Genomic DNA, 22,131 nt, shown 5'->3' on the forward strand with positions numbered 1-22,131 from the left:
AGATAGAGTCTCGCTGTGTCACCCAGGCTGGAGTGCAGTGGTGTAATCTTGGCTCACTGCAACCTCCGCCTCCCAGATTCAAGCGATTCTCCTGCCTCAGTCTCCAGAGTAGCTGGGACTACAGGCATGTGCCACCACACCTGGCTAATTGTTGTATTTTTAGTAGAGACAGGGTTTCACCATATTGGTCAGGCTGGTCTTGAACTCCTAACCTTGTGATCCACCCTCCTCGGCCCCCAAAGTGCTGGGATTATAGGCGTGAGCCACCACGCCTGGCTTTAGAGTTTTATTTTTAAATTATAGGTTTTTTGTGTACACTTAGGTACATTTATGTGATTGTGTATGCATGGAAAATGTCTGGAAGGATACACATCCCGCAAATTGTTAACATTTCCAAACATCGTCAGTGTTGCAAAGATATTTTATAAAAACTTCTAGGCCAGGCGCAGTGGCTCATGCCTCTAATCCCAGCACTTTGGGAGACCGAGGCAGGCGGATCATGAGGTCAGGAGTTCGAGACCAGCCTGGCCAAGATGGTGAAACCCCATCTCTACTAAAAATCCAAAAAATTAGCTGGGTGTGCTGGTGTACACCTATAATCCCAGCTATTTGGGAGGCTGAGGCAGGAGAATCACTTGAACCCAGGAGGCAGAGGTTGTAGTGAGCCAAGATTGAGCCACTATACTCCAACCTGGGCAACAAGAGCGAAACTCCATCTCAAAGAGAAAAAAAAGCTTCCATAGTCCAGTCACTCCATAATTAGTAATATAGTGCCTATTATATGCCAGGTATTGTCCTGGGCTCTCGGTATATTTTTGTGAATACAATAGAAGTGGTTTTATTTATCTTCGTGTTTCTAATAACAAGAAAGTCATCTATGCCATGGTGGAGCTTACAACTTATTCTGTGCTATTCAAATTTAGTTTTATGAGCATGTTTTCAATGTATAACATGAATTTTTAAATTATATCTAACACTCAAAAATGTTTACCATTTTATAGTTCCTCCCCCAAAATGCAAAAATGATAGGTTTAGAATGCCTGCACAATCATGGAAAATACGACAAATGAAGCAGCAAGAGGTTATCCTTGAAAGTTATTTGTGGCATATTTTATAGTTGATCTCTTTTTTGTTCTGCAAATAGAAAGGAGTCTTCCTTGGACAGTGCTTTTCTTCTCCGTCATCACCTCATTACTAGTTCATTATACTGCCTGATTCTCAGGGAGAGTCTGTGATGTGGATGGCGTGTGAGGTCGGGGAGGTGTTACTATTTAGGTGGGCACTTCCCAATTGACTGTAGATTTTAAAATGCGAAACATTATCTTCTTATGGATTAACTAGATTGAAAATAAACTCAAGAATTTTTTTTTTTTTTAAGACGGAGTCTCGCTCTGTCACCCAGGCTGGAGTGCAGTGGCCAGATCTCAGCTCACTGCAAGCTCCGCCTCCCGGGTTTATGCCATTCTCCTGCCTCAGCCTCCCAAGTAGCTGGGACTATAGGCGCCCGCCACCTCACCCGGCTAGTTTTTTGTATTTTTTAGTAGAGACAGGGTTTCACCGTGTTAGCCAGGATGGTCTCGATCTCCTGACCTCATGATCTGCCCGTCTCGGCCTCCCAAAGTGCTGGGATTACAGGCTTGAGCCACCGCGCCCGGCCTCAAGAATATTTTATATGTCAACCAAGATAGAATTTCAGGGACCAGATTTATCTTTCTTCCTGAAACAATAAAAAATCAGACAAACCATAGGGAACAACAGTTTCAGACATTAACATCAGCTATCATAGGACAGGGATTCCTGAGAGAGGAAACAAATGAGGTGACCCCATGGTTTTCCCAACTCACAGCCTTCCGAGAGTGTCTTGGCCAGAGAGCACCAAGAGGGAGCCCAGGTGGAGCCTGGTGACCTATCTGAGTTCAGAGACAGCATTTGGAAGGGTGGGGAGGGCAGGGGGCATAAGGCTGACAGTAGAATGCTGGGGAGAGGGCAGGGCACAGAGAGCATCTGGGGACCTACAGAGGTTCCTCCTTGAGTTTTCAGCTGAGCATTGATGAATGCATGATGTGAGTAAAATACCCAGGCCTCGAAAAGAACCAGCTGGGAAGAACAGCAAGAAAAATCCTTAAAGTTGACACAGTGCCAAAAATAGCTGTGCCCACAGCCAGAGAAGAAAAACCTCATAATTCACATTGAGAGTCCTTGGGAGGGTGTTGGCTCAGGAGTGTGGGAAGTCCGGCCCTTGACTGAAGGCTGCTCCGGCCCAGACTGACAAAGTATGATGGCCTCAAAAGGAGCAAGCTGTTCCCAAATAATTGGATTGCATCCCAGAACAAAGTTTAAGAATATTTATAGGAATATAAAATTATCCAGCACCCAACAAGGTATAAAATGAACACTGTCTGACATCTGATTAAAAAATGAAAAAGTGAAAAACATAACCCAAAAGGAGGAAATTTACTCAGTTGGAACCAACCCCCCAAAATAACATGGTAGAATTAGCAGACAAGGACATTAAAACAGTTATAAATAAGTTCCATGTGTTCCAGAAAGTAGAAGACATGAGCATGTTAATTGGAGACATGAAAGATATATAAAAGACAATTTTATCTTCTAGGAATGAAAACTTCAGTCCCTAAAATGAAAAATATATTAGACAGAATTATCAGCAGACTAGACAATGCAGAAGGAAAAAAGTGAACTTAAAGACGGAGCAATAGAAACTATCTAAAATGGAACAGAAGTGGAGGCTGCAGTGAGCTGAAATTGTGCCACTGCACTCCAGTGTGGGCAATAGAATACAGCAAGGCTCCATCCCAGAAAAAAATTAGCTGGGTGCGGTGGCATGCACCTGTAGACCCAGCTACTTAGGAGGCTGAGGCAGGAGAATCGCTTGAACCCGGGAGGTGGAGATTGCAGTGAGCCGAGATCATGCCACTGCACTCCAGCCTGGGTGACAGAGTGAGACTATGTCTCAGAAATTATGTATACACACACACACACATATATATGCATATATGTATTTATATGACACGTGTATATGAGACCAAGATGGTTCATCCCAGGAATGGCTTAACATTCCAAAAATCAATGTGTAATATACCATATTAACAAACTGAAAAGGAAAAACCATCTGACAAAATCCAGCATCCATTCCTGATCAAAATTCGGCAAACTAGAAATAAAAGGAAATTTCCGTTACCTACAAAAACCTACTTAGTGATAACTAAATGCTCTTTGCTTGTAAGATCAGGATCAGAGCATGTTTACTCAGCATTTCTGCCCAGCATTGTGCAATGAAGCAGAAAGAAAAGGCATCCACATCCTGTAGAAAGTCTGATGGAGGCTGGGTATAGTGACTCATGCTGGTAATCCCAGCACTTTGGGAGGCTGAGATGGAAAAATCACTGAGAACAGCCTGGGCAACATGCAAGACCCTGTCTCTGTTTTAAAAAAGTTTAAAAATTAGCTGGGCATGGTGGCACACACCTATAGTCCCAGCTACTCAGGGGGCTGAGGCAGGAGGATCCCTTGAGCCTGGCAGATCGAGGCTGCAGTGAGCTGTGATTGTACCTCTACACTGCAGCCCTGATAAAGTGAAACCCTGTCTCAAAAAAAAAAAAAGAAAAGAAAAGAAAAAACCCGATGAGATCTAAAATGAAGCTGTTAGAACTAATAAGTGATTTTGCAATATACAAGATGAGTGTAGAAAAATAAGTTGTATATATATTTCCAGTAAACACTCAGAAATTGTTTTTTGGTTTTTTGTTTGTTTTGAGACACAGTCTCGCTCTGTTGCCCAGGCCGGAGTGCAGTAGCAGATCTCGGCTCACTGCAACCTCCACCTCCCAGATTCAAGCAGTTCTCCTGCCTTGGCCTCCTGAGTAGCTGGGATTATAGGTGCCTGCCACCGCACCCTGCTAATTTTTGTATTTTTAGTAGAGACGAGGTTTCACCATGTTGGCCAGGCTGGTCTCGAACTCCTGACCTCATGATCCACCCGCCTCAGCCTCCCAAAGTGCTGGGATTACAGGCATGAGCCACCATACCCGGCCTGAATTTTTTTTTTTTTTAAGTAACACCTAAATGTTTTAAACATTAGGGATACATCTGACAAAAGATGGGCAACAAAATACGTAAATAAATGGAGAGAGATACTATTTGTATCTCTGGGGTCCGAAGACTCCATATTATCAAGTTACCTGTTTTACCTAAAATGATCTGTAAATGCAGGACACATGCAAAAACATGAACCTGCATCTGTACCTCACAGCATAGACAAAAACTAACTTACTCTGTGATTCGTAGCCGTAAATGTAAAGCCTAAAACTATACATCTAGAAAACAGTGTAGAAGAACATCTGCACATCCTTTGGGCAAGGATTTTTTTTATGTGACACTAAGAGCATGACGTATAAAGAAATTGATATATTGGGCTTCAGTGAAATTAAGTATTTTGCTGTTGAAAAGACACTGTTAGACAGGCACAATGGCATACACTTTTAGTCCCAGTGACCCAGGAGACTGAGGCTGGAGGATCTCTTGAGCCCAGAAGTTCAAGGCTAGCCTGGGCAACATAGAAAAACTCTGTCTCAAAAAAAAAAAAAAGAAAGAAAAAGAAAAGACACTAGTAAAACAACGGAAAGTGACAGACTAGAGAAAATAATTTGCAAATCACATCTGATCAAGAACTTGTATTCGGAAAACACAGTACTCTACAAACTGCCTAGGAACTCAGTTTTTAAAAATGGATCAAACACTTGAACACTTTACCAAAGAATACATACAGATGGTAATAAACACATGAAAGATGTTCAACATCATTAGTTGTTAGGGAAACACAAATTAAACCACAACAAGGTACCACTGAACACCTACTAGAATAGCCAGAAATTGAGTTGGACCATCTGTGCATTGGTGAGCACGTGGGGCCGCTGGCATGTACCCTGCTGTGGGAAGGGGGTGTGGCACACCACTGTGCAAAAGGTGTTCTTAAGAAGCTGGACGCACACCTGCCATACTACCCAGTCATTTCTGTCTAGGCGTATGCCCCAGAGAGATGAAGACCTACGGCCACGCCAGGACCCATACACAAAGTTCACAGAGCTGGATTTTTAATCACCAAAAACGAAACAACCCAGTGTCCATGAGCAGGTGAATGGATAAGCAAGTCGCGTTGCATTTGTACAATGGAACATGACTCAGCAATACAGGGAGCAAGCTGTTGACATGCAACAGCACAGGTGGTTCTCCAGTGAGTCACACTGCGTGCATTCATGTGAAGTATGAAGTTCCAGAGCACGTGAGCAGCCAGTGTGACTGGAGGGCTGCGGCACAAGGCGGCTCTGGGGACTGACGGGTCTGTTTGTCATCTCGATTGTGCTAATGGTTTTATGAGTATGTGCACATGTCAGACTTGTCAAGTCACACACTTCAAATATGTGCACCTTGTTGTATGTCAGTCACACTGCAAAACACAGTAGTTGTGGGAGGAGAATATTGGCCTAAATTTCTAAACCATGGGTGTCCAATCTGTTGGCTTCCCTGGGCCACATTGGAAGAAGATTTGTCTTGGGCCACACATAAAATTCACTAACACTAATGATAGCTGATGAGCTGAAAACAAAAATCACAAAAACACTCATAATGTTTTAAAAAGTTTACAAATATGTGTTGGGCTGCATTCAGAGCTGTCCTGGGCCGCATGCAGTCCATGGGTTGCTGGTCGGACAAGCCTGTTTTAGACTAAAACTTAGTAATGTGTGTGTAAATTTTTTAATGTGAGACCTTTTTTTTTTTTTTTTTGAGACAGAGTCTTCCTCTGTCCTCCTAACTGCAGTGCAGTGTCACAGTCATGGCTCACTGCAACCTTGACCTCCTGGACTCAAGCAATGCTTCCACCTCAGCCTCCTGAAGTGCTCAGATTATAGGTGTGAGCCACTACTGCTGACCCCAGAACTTTCGATTTTACAGATTCCAGAATCTGTCATATGAAAGTAATGAAGTTATTTAACAAAGATATATGTGCAAAGTGGTGAATTACAGATTATAATGAAAAAAATGGAAAATCCCACTGGTTTAGGACAAATGCTGTTTATGTTGGAACGTACAACCAGTTCTTGTGTAGGATCCTTTTTTTTTTTTTTTTTGGGATGGTCTCGCTCTGTCACCAGGCTGAAGTGGACTGGCGCAATCCCGGCTCACTGCAACCTCCGCCTCCCAGGTTCAAGCGATTCTCCTGCCTCAGCCTCCCGAGTAGCTGGTGACACCACGGCCAGCTAATTTTTGTATTTTTAGTAGAGACAGTGTTTTACCATGTTGGCCAGGATGATCTTGATTTCTTGACCTTGTGATCTGCCCGCCTCAGCTTCCCACCCAAAGTGCTGGGATTATAGGCGTGAGCCACTGCACCCAGCCTTCTTTTTTTTTTTTTTTTTTTTTGAGGTGGGGGTCTCCGTCAACCAGGCTGGAGTTGGTCGTGCAATCTCCACTCACTGCAGCCCCGCCTCCTGGGCTCAAGTGATCCTCCCACCTCAGCCTGCCAAGTAGCTGGGACCACAGGTGAACACTACCATGCCTTGCTAATTTTTTTTTTTTTTTTTTTTTTTTGTATTTCTGCTAGAAACAGGGTTTCACCATGTTGCCCAGGCTAGTCTTGAACTCCTGGGCTCAAGTGACCCACCTGCCTTGGCTTCCCACAATGGTGGGATGACAGGCGTGAGCCCCGCGCCCGGCCTGGTGCAGGATCTTGCCTGACGTCAACAGGCAGCACTGGCACTTTGCACACTCTGCAGGCCCGTGAGACCCAGAGCCCTGGGCTGTACCCTTGACCGTCCCCTGCAGGTTCCCCCACTGTCCAGCCTGAAAAGCAGGTAGGATGTACCAAGGGAAGACAATAAAATAAAATGTAGTCCTACGCTTTGGTTTCATCACAAATTTTACTTTATGTTTATTTCTAAAAGCAAATTCAAAGAAAAAGCGTAAGCCTTTTTAGCAGCTTTTTATCTGATAATCTGTTTTTTCTTTATTTTTCAAAAGGTCTGACCTGTGATCCATCCAAAGAGCTGTTAAAGTAGAACACTAGATGTTTATGTTTGCTCTTTCAACCAAGCCAGTGTAAACACCGAGCTGTTTTTTTAAAACCATTTTTCTGCCTGATAATTTCTAGAATAGGAAAACGATGACGGACCAAGCTGAACATGGAACAAAGGAGAGAAGTGTTGGTGACAAGGACCTGCCGGCGCTGACGCCCTTTACTGCAGAGATGAGTGATTGGGGTATGTGCTTGTGAGGTGCAAGGAGAAGAGCAACCCCGAGACTCTTGTCTGGAAAACGGGGACTTTGAGGAGTGGGCTCTCATGCAGAAGGAAGAACATTCGGGGGACCTGTGGCAGGTGGCTGCCGTCTCCCATCTTGACTGGAGACTTGGTGTTTTAGGTTAGATACTTTAAGAAGACTTTTAGCTGGGCGCGGTGGCTCAAGCCTGTAATCCCAGCACTTTGGGAGGCCGAGACGGGCAGATCACAAGGTCAGGAGATCGAGACCATCCTGGCTAATACGGTGAAACCCCATCTCTACTAAAAAATACAAAAAACTAGCCGGGCGAGGTGGCGGGCGCCTGTAGTCCCAGCTACTTGGGAGGCTAATGCAGGAGAATGGCATAAACCCAGGGGGCGGAGCTTGCAGTGAGCTGAGATCTGGCCACTGCACTCCAGCCTGGGCGACAGAGCGAGACTCTGTCTCAAAAAAAAAAAAAAAAAAAAAAAAAATTTAGATTCTGGGTTTTTTTTTCCAGGTATTCTTTGTGATGTGAACATTTTCTAATCCAGTCTCTAATATTTGAGTGTGATCTCTAAAGCTGCAGAATCAGTTGATGCCCTGTCATTTTCCTCTCAGAAGCTGCATTCGTTCTCCTGACCCTCTTTAACAAAGCACAGACAGGTTGAATGCAGAGCTCACACCTGTCATCCTAACACTTTTGGGAAGCTGAGGTGGGCCGATCACATGAGCTCAGGAGTTCGAGACCAGCCTGGACAACATGGCGAAACCCTGTCTCTATACAAAAAAAAAATACAAAAATTAGCCATGTGTGGTGGTGGGTGCCTGTGGTCCCAGCTACCTGGGAGGCTGATGTGGAAGGATTGCTTGAGCTCAGGAGGTGGAGGTTACAGCGAGCTGAGATTGTGCCACTGTACTCCAACCTGGGTGACAGGGCCAGACCCTGTCTCAAAAAAGAAAGAAAAAAAGCGCACACAGATTATTAAAGGAATGCCCCTGTGCACGTCTTACCCATGGTCACACTGAAGAGCTGCTCCCTGTCTGTGGCTCTGATTTAGCCTTTACACAGCCGTGCTGACGCCTGACCTAGGTGAGGATGTGTCCATAGCCGTTGAGAGCTGTTTGCATCTAACTGAAACTTTCCCCACTTTGAATACAGTAGATGAAATTCAGACCCCTAAAGCAAGAAAGATGGAGTTTTTCAATCCAGTGCTAAATGAAAATCAGAAGTTAGCAGTTAAAAGGATTCTGAGTGGCGACTGCCGTCCCCTCCCATATATTCTCTTTGGACCTCCTGGGACTGGAAAGACAGTGACAATAATAGAGGCTGTTTTACAGGTAAGGACAGCGGCACCGCAGGTGCTGTGGCTCTGTGCTGCTGTTCATGTGTCGTCCGTGTCTTCAGGAAGTGTGAGTTTAGATTGTAGAATCGGACAGCTGGAAAGAGCTTGAGAAATACCAGTTATTTCATAATGTTAAGTCTGTTTATGTGGATATGTGGGGATTTAAAAGCTTATTTCATAGGTTTAGAAGGAAACTCATTTTTAGCTAGTAAACTGTTTGAATCATGAAATTTTGCCGCAGAAGTAACTCTTGGAGTAGCTACAGCCACCATTCTGCAGAAGTTTTAGATATCTTCATTTGTAATTGAAGTTCAGTTTGTGAAAATATTGTGTACAAATGCTTCTTGACTTTTGATGGGGTTACCACCTAATAAACTCATCGTAATGGGATTTGGGAAAAGCCTGTTTCAGGCTCATCAGGGCATGATCCGTTGTAAGTTGAGGAGCAAACTGACTGGGGATGGCCTTCACACCATCATACAGTCAAAACAGCGTTAAGCCAGACCACTGTAAGTCGAAGACCGTCTACATTTAGTGTCATTCGGGATTCAAATTAGCAAACAGGTATTGAGTGCACAATTGTACAACATGCCGGATGTGTGCAGATGAATCTGACTCCGTTTCTGCCCTGGAAGGTGGTTTAGAATCTTAGAGAGTGCCGAGAACCTTCCCACCTTACCTACGCCTTGGCAGCAGTGTGATGAGGCAGAATTGTGGCCCGGGTCTCAATGTGTTGGGGGCTGGCATCTGAGCCCACGCAGCTGAGTTCCTGCACCGAATGTTCATGTTGAGCTTAGGCTCCTGGTTTCCACCTTGCATGTGGATGTTGAGCCTTGGTCTCTTGTGTGTCTTTGATGAAGGTACACTTTGCCTTGCCAGACAGTCGGATTTTAGTCTGTGCGCCCTCCAACAGCGCCGCTGACCTCGTGTGTCTGCGGCTGCACGAGAGCAAGGTGCTACGGCCAGCCACCATGGTCCGGGTGAACGCCACCTGCAGGTTTGAGGAGGTGAGCCCTTGTGAGCAGTGGGAGGGCACCAGAACCCCTCCGTGGAACATAGGAAATGCCAAGTGAGCAGGGGAGGGCAGGGATAGGAGGGTGGGCAGAGGTGCCACAGAAAGCTGTGTTTGAGAAATGGCTCTGCAGTGGGTCCTCCCTCACCGCTAAAAGTGGAGCTTGATTGCTGAATATTTCATCACATTCTCACTCTGTGAGTTATCAGACCTATTGTAGGCATTCGTAGCCTTGTTAAATTATCACATTCCTCTTTTATTTAATCCCCAAATGTCTCGTTACTTTATAAGTTTTGTTTTGTTGGTTTGGTTTTCAGTATCCCTTTCGGGAAATTTTAAGTTGCTGGTTTGGTTATAAAGTATTGCTTTTGTTTGTTTGTTTGAGACGGAGTTTTTGCTCTTGTTGCCCAGGCTGGAGTGCAATGGTGTGATCTCGGCTAACTGCAACCTCCGCCTCCTGGGTTCAAGCCATTCTCCTGTCTCAGCCTCCCAAGTACCTAGGGTTACAGGTGTGGGCCACCACATCCAGCTAATTTTGTATTTTTAGTAGAGACAGGGTTTCACCATGTTGGTCAGGCTGGTCGTGAACTCCTCCTGACCTCAAGTGATCCACCTGCCTCTGCCTCCCAAAGTGCTGGGATTACAGGCTTCAGCCACTGTGCCCGGCCTGAAATATTGTGTTTAAAAAAGACATTGAAAATAGCTGGGTGTGGTGGCACGCGCTTGTAATCCCAGCCACTGGGGAGGCTGAAGCAGGAGAATCGCTTGAACCCGGGAGGCGGAGGCTGCAGGGAGCCGAGATCGCACCCCTGGGCGACAGAGCAAGAGCAAGACTCCATCTCTAAATAAACAAACAAACAAACGGAATAGAAAATGTACAGAGTTGTTTTGGGAAAGGATCTGCAGGATTGTGTGTTATATGTGACTCTAGAGTTGATAAAAGATGGACGGAATTGATAAGGAAGTATGAAGTGTTTTGAGGAAAAAACCTTAAATCATGACTTAGACGTAACTAAGAAGTGGCACCAGGGCGAGGTTCCCTTTTGGAATTCTTTTTGCCCTGGTGATTCCGTCCAGTTTATAGAAGTGCTTAATAATTGGAGGAGTAAACTCTATGCCTCCTTGCCCCCAGATAGTTATCGATGCCGTCAAACCGTATTGCAGAGACGGAGAAGACATCTGGAAAGCCTCACGCTTCCGGATAATCGTCACCACTTGCAGCAGCTCAGGGCTGTTTTACCAAATAGGAGTGAGGTGAGCCCTGGGTGTGGAGTGTGGCGCGGGACCTCCCAGAGGAGAGGTCGGTGTCCTCTCCTAGCTTCTGTCTGAGGGGTGGATGACCCGGAGACTCAGTGCTCAGGGAGGGAGGCAGGGCTTTGGGCGAGAAAGGCTGGTTGGGGAGGGCCGTGCTTGAGTGGAGCCGGGGAGGCTGAGACCCCAAGGACTCGAAGGAGCCAGCAGTGGGATGGGCAGGCAGATGGACTGGCCCGTGTAGAGACCCCACAGTTGGAGAACGCTGAGGTCTCCCCAAAGGAGACTGGAACCAGAGACTCGTGAGCAGGAACGTCCTGCATGAGGTGGTGAAGGGGAGGCCTGGAGCCTGGGCCTGGTGGGCCGTGGAGGGGCCTTTGGACTGACCACTGGTGAGCTGGGAAGCCAGTGAAGGGCTTCTGAGCAGGAGAGTGAGTCGCTTGGAGTGGGTGTGGGGAGGCAGGCTGCCTAGGAAACGGCTGGGCTCTGTAAGGTCAGATCCTCGGGGGCCATTTGTGCCCCTGGTGCTGGGGTCTCTGCAGGGGAGGCAGGCAGAGGAGATGGAGTGCAGGGTGCCGGCTGTCATAGGAGGGCCTCCCCTGGGGGCTGGGAGGAAGAGCTCTGAGCCCAGGGAGGCTGAGTGAGGACCAAGGCACTCTCAGATCCCCGTGCAGGGAGGTGGGGTCAGGGAGGCAGCAGGCAGCTCCCTCTCAGTGAGTATAGCCAGACAGTGTCGGGGGCATAGGCTGAGGGTGAGGGAGGGAGAAGCCAGGGGCTCCGAGGGAAGCCCCACCCTCCCTGACAGCCTGGAGACAGGTCGCCCTGGACAGTGTCCAGCATCACGGTGGTCGTGAGGGTGACCACAGGAGGTGGTCTGTCAGCTCCACATGGAGCAAAGGCACAGCCGGCCACGCCTATCACAACATGTCATGAATGGTTTCATCGGCGTGTTTTAGTCTCTCATATACACAACGTCCTTTTATCATGAGATTAGTAAAACATGATTGATGAGACACTTTACAATTTTTTTGGTTCAAGTCTTCAAAATCCACGATGTATTTTATACTTAGAGCGTGTCAGGTTTCAGACTAGCCACTGTGCGGTGCCCGAGAGCCATGTGTGGGTACTGGATTGGACAGCACGGATCTGAACAAGAGAGGGATTTTTTTTAATGTGTGTTGATGAGTCAAAGGTCAAGAGCTGAAGAGCCTGGCCTCACTGGGGTGCAGAGGGCTCTGTGGGGGCGGGGCGGGCACAGCATGGACCCTGCACCCTGGAGCTAACGTCCAGGTAGTGGGAGGAGGTGACCGGCTAGGGCAGGCCGCTCTCTCAGAGACGCTCTGTGCCGAAGCAGCGAGGGTGTTGCAGCCCAGCTGCAGAGGCCCCACAGGGTTAGCTGGCCAGGCCACTGGGGGTGGCTGGAGCGGGGAGGGACACTTCAAAGGGTAAAGTAGCAGCAACGTCATCTGGCAAAAGTGACATTAAATAACTGCAATTAATACAGAATTCAAACCTAAATGCTTACATTCTAGGAAAGATACATAATGTTAATTTTTTTCAACAGCAGTGGGGACATGAGATGGGGAAATGGCAGTGTGCTGGTTGCTGCATCTTTCACTGGGAGGGTGCACGGTGTCACTTGTAAAATCTGTGTCTTGAGACCTGAAGTGAAAGGTGTCAGCTGGCCATGAGTGGATGCAGGACGTGCAGGACGTGTGGGGCCCCGCGCTGCTGTGAGCAGGAGCCCACCCCGCACAGCTCTGACCACAGGGTCTCAGCCCACAGTGGGACACCTGAGGCTCAGAGGTGATGGATTTGCCTAGCGTCTGGGGTTGGAGAGGAGAGATCCTGGACTCAGCAGTGAGAAGGGTGAACCTGGGCTTGGCAGTGAGAAGGGTGCAGGCCCACGGTGCCTCCTGTTGAGTGTTGGCGTGGCTCTGGACACTCTCCGTGCCCCATACCTGCTTCCTTGCGTGTCAGGACCTGTTTCTGCCCCAACAGCATTTCCCCACTGAGGCCTCCTGACCACAGAATAGAAGCTGCTGGGATGGGCGAGCCAGTGAACTTGGGGCGCCTGTTCCTCAGCTTGTGGCCCCAGGTGGGGCGGCCCCTCTGCACTCCAGAAACAGATCATGAGCTGAACGAGCTCCTGCTCTTCGCTTATTCCCACAGCCTTCCCATGCAAGAGCTCTGCAACTTCTCCTGTGGGGGCTGAGCCACGAACAGGCAGTTGCATCTGACGACTCCTTCCTGCAAAATCCCCACCCCCTCCATCAGCAACGCTGTGGACTCTCTGCCCCTGTACCTCCCTTGCCACACCTGGGCACATGGAGAAGGAAGAGCTGAACAGGCATCCGCCAGGAGGAGCTGCTCTGTAGCTGGGAACCTCACTGAGTTTGCAGCAGGGGCCAGAATTGTGGGGAGCCATTCTAGAGACCCCATTTTCTTAATAGTGCCGCAGATTGGGAAGTGGCTCCCGGGGCCTCAGCCTATTGGCATGGCAGGCCGGGCAGTGCCCAGCTGAGAATAGCTCACAAGGATGAGTCAAGAGGAAATGAGCGGATGGCAGGAGAGGCCACCATCTGTGGCTGCCTGCCCGGCCAGGCTTGTTCTCAGCACTTCACGGCGGCCAGCTCGGCTCTCACCCTAGCCGCCTCCTGAGGGACACGTGGGAGGTGGAGGCTCAGAGAGGGGAGATTAGGACTCAAACCTGGGCATTTTGATAATCACAGGAGTGAGACGCAGGTGGAGAGCAGGCCAGGAGCCTGTGGCGCTTCTCCTGTGAGCTGCCCCCAGGAAGCGCTCATGTGTTGCCCCTCGCCCCCACCCCTTCTTCCTTCCACATCTCTAGAAATACAGACATTGCGTGCAGAGCACCAGGTGCTGATGTGGCTTAGCCAGCATCTCCTGATGCCTGTAGCCTGTCCTCCCTCCAGCAGGGTGACACCCAGACCCCCAGCTCCTGCACACCCCTGGGCAACCCCACTTGGCCCCATGGGTGCTGAGCATGGCTTTGCCAGTGTGTCAGAGGCATCGATTGCTAAAACAATTTGGCAGAAATTACCATTTAGAACATCTTTGCTCTAGAGTTGGACACTTCACTCACGTGTTTGTGGACGAGGCTGGGCAGGCAAGTGAGCCGGAATGCCTCATTCCTCTGGGGCTGATGTCAGACGTCAGTGGTCAGGTAAGTCGCGACTACTGTGTGTGCTGCTTCCTTCTCACCCTGTTCTCCTGTGAGGATGGGGGCTGCGGTCCTGCCGGGAACAGTCATAGCCATATGGGGTCAGGTGGAAGTGCCAAAGACCCTGAGGTGCTGGGGGCCATGGGTCTCTATTGTACTTTATTCCTTTTGGACAAGAAGTGAATGTCTTGACTCACTTCTAAAACGGAGGTTAGGAGCCATTCTAGGTATTGGGGATGCAACGGTAAAATCAGGAATGTGGTCCTTGCTGTGGGTCAGCCAGCCGCTCGGTGTCTGGAGGGGCCAACAGGGCTGGTGCTCCTGCTTCTGACCCGCCTGCGCCTCTGGCTGCCCCGGCCTCCAGCTCTGTGCATCCTCTGTTGTCCGCTCCCACCTGTTTCCTCCCTGGGTGCTTCTGATGGTGGCATGGGCGTCACCTTGAACTCCCCTGTTTCCCTCCCTGTGGCTCATCGAGGCGAGCTCATCCAGCATCCAGCGCTGGACGTTTCAGGCTCCTCCTTGGCGCCCATCCTGGATGCCTGTCCCAGTCACCAGGCATGGGGTGGAGCATGAAGGTGGCGCTGAGGGAGGGAGCAGGGATTGGTCCAGGCGGAGCAGTGGCGTGGGGCGGCCTCACCAGGTCAAGGCAACCATGGGCAAGAGGCCAGGGGCAGGTGGGATGGCGGCCAGGGCCGGCCATGCAGAAGCTTCCAGAAGATAGATGGCATCCTTGGGGCTCTTACCACTTTGAGAGATTCGCAGGAGAGAAAGCCAGGCTGCAGCAGCTGGGCAGGTGGCAGGACTTCGGGGAGAAGCGGGGAGAGATGGCTGCAAGCCCTGTCGGCATCCCCTGGTCTCCCAGCCCCTCCCGTCATCCCCTGCAGCCAGAGCAGGCGTGGGCTGGCCTTGCGCGCGGCCCCACCCCAACCCGAGCCCGTGGGTGTGGCAGTGGCCCCTCGGCCCCTCCCTGCGTGGGCTGAGAGGGGCCTCCCTGCGTGGGCTGAGACCGGCCTCCCTGTGCAGATTGTGCTGGCAGGAGACCCCATGCAGCTTGGCCCAGTCATTAAGTCCAGACTCGCCACGGCCTATGGGCTGAATGTGTCCTTGTTGGAACGGCTGATGTCTCGACCTGCATACCAGAGGGACGAAAATGCTTTCGGTGCTTGTGGAGCACATAACCCCCTGTTGGTGAGTCACAGACTCCAGCGTGTTCTGGTCCCAGTTAAGTAGACACAGGCTCCGGGGCAGTTGAGCAGCTTGCCCCTCTGTCCACCCGAGTCATCTCTGTCCGTGGGCAGAGTGCAGGAGAGCACCCACTGCAGCGCCTCCCCCGTCAGCAGAAACTGCAGCCTAGTGCTAATGGCTGAGACTCTGGGGTCAGATACAGTAAAATAAGTTAAAATCTGTGTTACTCTGTGAACATAAGAAAAGCAGGAAGTCACTTTTGTGTCTTAAAAAGCCTGCCCTAGAGTGACTGCAGGCAATGTCTCCTCAGTGGTCTCCGACCCCAAGGTCCCACTGAAGTGCAGGTTCTGGGCTCTCAGCCAACCTTGTACCAAATTCTGAGGGATGGGCTTTGGGATTTGCATCTTTGGAGCCCCCAGCACACTGAGCTTGGGCCTCCAGGGCCCATCATTAAACAGTGAACCAAGTAGCCTCAGTTTTTAAGCCCCTGTAGCCCACAGAAGAACAGTCTCTCCATCTGATTCCCGTTGCCAGTATTAACATCAATAGAAAATGAGGGGCAGTTACTGTGGGCAGACTTTCAGGGAAAAGGACTGGACCCCATTCCTGGTTGTCAAGGGTGTGGGGCAGGTAGGGGTCTTCAGGCCAAGGAAGGTCTCATGAGGGACCACTCACAAGACAGGCACCGGCTGTGCCAGGAGGCCATGAAACTGCCCCCAGGAAGACGGCCAGCCGTGACCAGCTGCTGGGCCTAAAGGGCGCCTGAGAGCTCTGCTGCCCCCGAGAGGTTCGCCTCATTCTCCAGTGCCCCTGCACCCCTCCACGCACTAGCTACTTTGCTGGAGGTGTGGGTGCAGGTGACGTGGCTGCAGCAGGGGAGACCAGCATGCTGCTGTCACCACCGTCCCCACCACACAGCCTTCAGGGCAGGTGCATGTGGCACACAGCCACAGGTACAGACAGACCCTGCCACACAGGAGGTGAAGGCCTTGTCCTGTGCGGGGCCTGGGCAGTGTCCTGCACCCTCCAACCAGAGCGGCTGCCACAGTGACCCCAGGGGGCGGCATGCTTCCTTTCTTTCCCCAGCAGCTGCCCGGGTCCAGCTAGGGCAGAAGTGCCATGACTGTAGATCACATTTGGAGTTTGGAGTAGCACGTTGGAGGGTGGACACATTCTAATGAGGCTTGACAGACTTGGGAGGAGTCACGGGGCCAATAAATGGCGCTCTTGTGCCGGTATCACCTGGCGAGTGACTGACAGCACCACAGGAACTCAGGTTTTCACCAACAGGGGCTTTGTTACTCATCCTGAGGAGGGAGAGCCCTGGGCGTGTTCTCCCCAGCAGTGTCTTCCTGAGGGACAGTCAGTGACAGGAGGGCAGAGGGCGCAGCATTGCATGCAGAGGACGGCTCCCCATGGCACAGACGCAGCGAGTCCTCATGCCCACACGTGGGGCACGTGTGATGAGCAGTGTCAAGACTGAGCATTGCTCTGACTGGTTGAACTCCTGTAGTCCCTGGAGACCCTCCCTGGCTCTTACACCAGCACCTGGGGAAGAGTTGCCTGCCCTGAGTGAGCTTCCCGGGCAAGTGGGAGGCGGACAGTAAAGGTGTCCCATGTACTGGTGACATCACAGTCACCCTCGGCCGCATCGGTGAAGTCACAGCCAGGCCTGCCCAGGGCTGGCCATGCCCCCGGAGTCACAGTGTCTATACTCTCCTGGCCCAGGGGCCCAGGAGCTCTTCCTTCCCTGTGGCCAAGCGGAGGCAGGGCTGCGTGGGCCAGTAAGACGCTGTTTCCAGGGTGAAGCTCTCAGCACACGAGGTAAGCGTCCACCTGCCCTCCTCCCGGCTGCCGGGTTCCAGGTGGCAGGAGCCCTTTAAGAGGCCCCTCAGCCCCACCCAGACCCAGGAGAGGAAAAGAGGGTGGCCGCCACACCCTTTTCTTCCTGATGTTCCCATTTTTTTATTCAGATGGACCCTTGGCTTCACCATCATCCAAGGGCTTGGTCTAGGGGCAGGCGACACACAGGGGCACACGGGCAGAGTCGGGCTTGGAAGTCAGGCAGGCCTCACGTTTGCCGTGCAGAGCCGCTTTTCCTATGACAGAAACTGTGCCAGGTGCCACCTTCCCCTTGTGACCCATCACCCTCTCCTTGTAGGTCACAAAGCTGGTGAAGAACTACCGGTCCCACGAGGCCCTGCTGACCCTGCCCTCACGGCTCTTCTACCACAGGGAACTCGAGGTCTGTGCAGACCCTACAGTGGTGACCTCTTTGCTGGGCTGGGAGAAGTTGCCTAAGAAAGGCTTCCCTCTCATCTTCCATGGTGTGCGGGTGAGTTGTGTCTTGAGCCCGTAGGTGACCATGTCGGGTAAAGACAGTGTGGCAGGAGGTCCTTCCTCCCAGGTGAGGCTCTTGTCACCTGCTTGTGGCGGGGCAGATGCTCCGCTGGTCGCTGGAGAGTGAAAAGCCATCAGGGGCTTGTGTCCCCCAAGATGGATGCCGACTTCTCCTGCCAGATGAGTTGTGCCTGGTACCAAGGGGACACCATGGGCACCACTCTCAGGTGGTCACAGCAGACAAGCACTGGGCTCCAAGAGGAGCAAAGCTGCCCGGTGAGCTCTGGGGGGCCTGGGGAAGCTCGCAGGGCTGTGTGATGGGATACCCTGGGGCCGCAGGAAGCTCCCAGAGGCCGCCGCCGCCTCCCTCCTGGTGCTTACCTCGAGGGTTGGAGCTGCCAGGAGAGAGCTGGGCAGGGAAGGCAGCAGCCACAAGCCGAGCCCTGTGCCTGGGGCCTGAGGAGTGACGGGCCACCACCCCCTCTCTGAGGCCTAACAGAGGGACAGAGTTAGATGCTGAGTGGCCAAGCAAAATTACAAGTATTCACTAAAATGAGATAGTTTGCATTAGGAATTTAGTTAGAAGCAGAAATCAAGCTTTGCATTCACCCCCTGCCCCAGAGGAAGGGGCATTCACGGTATCTGCAGTGAGGGCTGCACCCGCGCCACGGGGAACCCTGCTGCCAGTGCCCCTTCCATGCCGCGGGCCCCGGAGGACAGGGGTCCAGGCTACACCACTCGGCTGCCTCGGGGCCTCTGCATTCCATGCCCCACCCAGCAATGGCCCCCAGTTGCTCTTTGTAAGTTCCTGAAGGAGAAAATCTGTCTGTGATCTGTCCAAAGCAGTGGGGTGGGACATGTGTATGGTGGCTGCGGGGTGCACACATTTGGAAGGGAAGGAGTCCTGAGGGGGCTCTGCAGTGAGCCAGACACCTCAAGACGTGGTGCTCTCTGAGGCGGGTCCCTCCCCAGCAGCGGTCGCCCGCCGTCTGTCCTCCTGGCTCTGCCCATCCTCAGAAGCTTTCCTGGGTATCAGGAAAACACACTAGTGGCCAGGCACAGGGGCTCACCTGTAACCCCAGCACTTTGGGAGGCCGAGCCGGGAGGATTGCTTGAGCCTAGGAGTTCAAGATTAGCCTGGGCAACATAGTGAAACTGCCATCTCTTAAAAAAAAAAAAAAAATTTTTTTTTTTAATTAGCTGCGCATGGTGGCATGTGCCTTTGGTCTCAGCTACTTGGAAGGCTGAGGCAGAAGGATCAATTGAGCCCAGGAGATTGAGGCTGCAGTGAGCTATGATTGCACCACGGTACCCCAGCCCAGGGGACAGAGTGAGACCCTGACTCTTAAAAACTATATAACTAAATAAAAATAAATGCATGGAGGCTGTCACTCAGCAGCTCTGTGTCCTGACCTAGGATCTGTCACCGGGTAGGCCATGGTGGAGAAGAGGAGTGAAGCCTCTCGTTCTCATTGTGCTTCTCATCAAATTGTCCTTGGGTTTCTAATCGTTCTTGTCTTACGAATTTTAACTGCTATGTTTCATGCATACAATTTATCATTGCTTTATCTTCCTCCTTACGTAATACCCTTCCATACTGTCGTGTGTGTTAGTGTTAAATTTCACCTCGTAATAGTAACATTGCCATTTTTTTCTTTTTACATGGTATGTCTTTGCCCTCTGTTTTCATTTTTTATTGTATTTCTTAGGAGTGGCTGGGTTTTTATATTTAATCCATTTTGGGAGTCAGTTTGCTTTTAGAGACATAAATCAGTCCAGTCTATAGTGATTTCACATTATTTCTTCTTTACCTTTCTCAGTTATTTTATTTCCTGATTTTTTCTAGTTGATTGGTTGCTATTCATTGAATTGTTTCTCAGTTTAGAAGTTTCTGCTGTAAGTTTCCATCCCATTAATCTTTTAAGTTTCTTCAGTCATTTATTATTTACAATAAATGAATAAGTTACATGGTTTAACAACAACAACAAAATTAATTCTTACTGCTTTATCTGGTGGTCACGTTTTTGGGTTTTGTTTTGTGGGGGTTTTTTTGGTTTTGTTGTTGTTTTTTGTTTGTTTGTTTTATTTTTGAGACAGAGTGTTGCTCTTTCGCCCCAGCTGGAGTGCGGTAGCACAATCTCGGCTCACTGCAGCCTCCAGGTTCAAGCAATTCTCGTGCCTCAGCCTCCCAAGTAACTGGGACTACAAGTACCTGCCACCACATCCAGCTAATTTTTGTATTTTTACTGCTTTATCTGGCAGTCACTTTTTGGGTTTTTTGTTTGTTCGTTTGGTTTTGTTTTGAGACAGGGTTTCATTCTGTCGCCCTGGCTGGAGTGCAGTGGCGCAATCTTGGCTCACTGCAACCTCTGCGTCCCAGGTTCAACCAATTCTCATGCCTTAGACTCCCAAGGATCTGGGACTACAGGTGCCAGCCACCACATCCAGCTAATTTTTGTAATTTTAGTAGAGATGGGGTTTCAGCATGTTGGCCCGGCTGGTCTCAAACTCCTGACCTCAAGTGATCTGCCCACCTTGGCCTCCCAAAGTGCTGGGATTACAGGTGTGAGCCACCGCACCCGGCCTGGTGGTCACTTTTTTAAATTGTAGAGCTGGACGTGGCTCACATCTTTAACCTCTGCACTTTGGGAGGCCAAGGCAGGCAGATTGCTTGAGCCCAGGAGTTCAAGAACAGCCTGCACAACATAGCAAGACCCTATGTCTACAAAAGATGCAAAAACTATCCGGGCATGGTGGTGCACACTTGTAGTCCCAGCTACTCAGGAGGCTGAGGTTTCAGTGAACTGTGATCATGCCCTGGCACTTTAGTCTGAGCGACAGAGTGAAACCCTGTCTCATTCATTCATTCATAAATAAATTTACACATAATATAAAATTGGTCATGTTAAAAACTTTTTTTTTTTTTCCTTTTTTGAGACAGTCGTCTCACTCTGTCACCCAGGCTGGAGTATAGTGGCGTGATCTCGGCTGACTGCAACCCCTGCATCCCAGGTTCAAGCAATTCTCATGCCTCAGCCTCCTGAGCAGCTGGGACTACAGGTGTGCCCCACCACGCCCAGCTAATTTTTGTGTTTTTAGTAGAGACGGGGTTTCACCATATTAGCCAGGCTGGTCTCGAACTCTTGACCTCAAATGATCTGTCCACCTCGGCCTCCCAAAGTGCTGGGATTACAGGCGTGAGCCACCACCCCCAGCCTCCATTTTTAAGTGTAAAGTTTAATAGTGTTAAGTATATTCACATTGTTTTGCAGTCTGCAGAACTTTCATCTTGCAGTATTAAAATTCTGTACTCGGCCGGGCGTGGTGGCTCACACCTGTAATCCCAGCACTTTGAGAGGCCGAGGTGGGCGGATCATGAGGTCAGAAGATCAAGACCATCCTGGCTAACATGGTGAAACCCCATCTCTATTAAAAATACAAAAAAAGCCGGGCGCGATGGCTCACGCCTGTAATCCCAGCACTTTGGGAGGCCGAGGCGGGTGGATCACAAGGTCAGGAGATCGAGACCACGGTGAAACCCCGTCTCTACTAAAAATACAAAAAATTAGCCAGGCGCGGTGGTGGGCGCTTGTAGTCCCAGCTACTCGGGAGGCTAAGGCAGGAGAATGGCCTGAACCCGGGAGGCGGAGCTTACAGTGAGCCGAGATCGCGCCACTGCACTCTAGCCTGGGCGAAAGAGCGAGACTCCGTCTCAAAAAAAAAAAAAAAAATTAGCTGGGCGTGGTGGCAGCGCCTGTAGTCCCAGCTACTCGGGAGGCTGATGCAGGAGAATGGCGTGAACCCGGGAGGCGGAGCTTGCAGTGAGCCGAGATTGCGCCACTGCACTCTCCAGCCTGGGCGACAGAGCGAGACTCCATCTCAAAAAAAAAAAAAAAAAATTCTGTACCCATGAAACAGTAACTTTCTTCCCTGCAGCCCCTAGCAGCCACCATTCTACTTTCTGACTGTATGAATTCAGCTGTTCTAGGTACTTCATATAAGTGGAATTAATCATGGAGTGTTTGTCCTGTGACTGGCTTATTGCACTGTGCATCCTGTCCTCGAGGTTCATCCATGTTGTAGTGTGTGTTAGAATTTCCTCCCTTTTGGGGGCTGAGTAACATTGTATTGTGTGTATACACCACACTTGGCTTATCAGTTCATCTCTCAGTGGACACTTGGGCTGCAGATATTTGACTGTTGTGAGTAGTGCTGCTATAACGGGTGTACAGATACCTATTTGAGACCCTGCTTTCAGTCCTCATGGGTATATACCCAGAAGTGGAATTGTTGGTAATTCTAGTCTTAATTTTTTGAGAAACCATCACCTTGCTTTCCACAGTAGCTGCAGCATTCCACACCCCACCAACAGTGCCACAGGGTTCATTTCCCCACCTCCTCACCACCACTTATTTTCCGGGGTGTTTTATAGTAGCCATCTTAGTGGGAGTGAGGTGTAGCTCACTGTAGTTTTGATTTGCATTTCCTCAATGATTTGTGGCCTTGAGCAGCTTTTCATGCACCTGTTGGCCATTTGTATG

The 22,131-nt window shown here is 50.1% G+C and overlaps 1 protein-coding gene across 2 annotated transcripts in view; it reads left to right on the top strand.

Moving 5' to 3' along the window:
- Positions 1-22,131, top strand: part of MOV10L1 (Mov10 like RISC complex RNA helicase 1) — a 67,948-nt gene that overhangs the window by 40,756 nt on the left and 5,061 nt on the right. For both annotated transcript variants that reach the window (XM_023222139.2, XM_023222141.2), the window contains exons 16-22: positions 7,166-7,274; positions 8,435-8,613; positions 9,479-9,625; positions 10,763-10,884; positions 13,969-14,068; positions 15,089-15,253; positions 17,412-17,585. In XM_023222139.2, coding sequence (XP_023077907.1) covers positions 7,166-7,274; positions 8,435-8,613; positions 9,479-9,625; positions 10,763-10,884; positions 13,969-14,068; positions 15,089-15,253; positions 17,412-17,585 — 996 coding nt within the window. The remainder of the gene's footprint in view (positions 1-7,165; positions 7,275-8,434; positions 8,614-9,478; positions 9,626-10,762; positions 10,885-13,968; positions 14,069-15,088; positions 15,254-17,411; positions 17,586-22,131) is intronic.

This window comes from Piliocolobus tephrosceles, chromosome 19 (genome assembly GCF_002776525.5).
Source record: "Piliocolobus tephrosceles isolate RC106 chromosome 19, ASM277652v3, whole genome shotgun sequence".
Classification (NCBI taxonomy): domain Eukaryota; kingdom Metazoa; phylum Chordata; class Mammalia; order Primates; family Cercopithecidae; genus Piliocolobus; species Piliocolobus tephrosceles.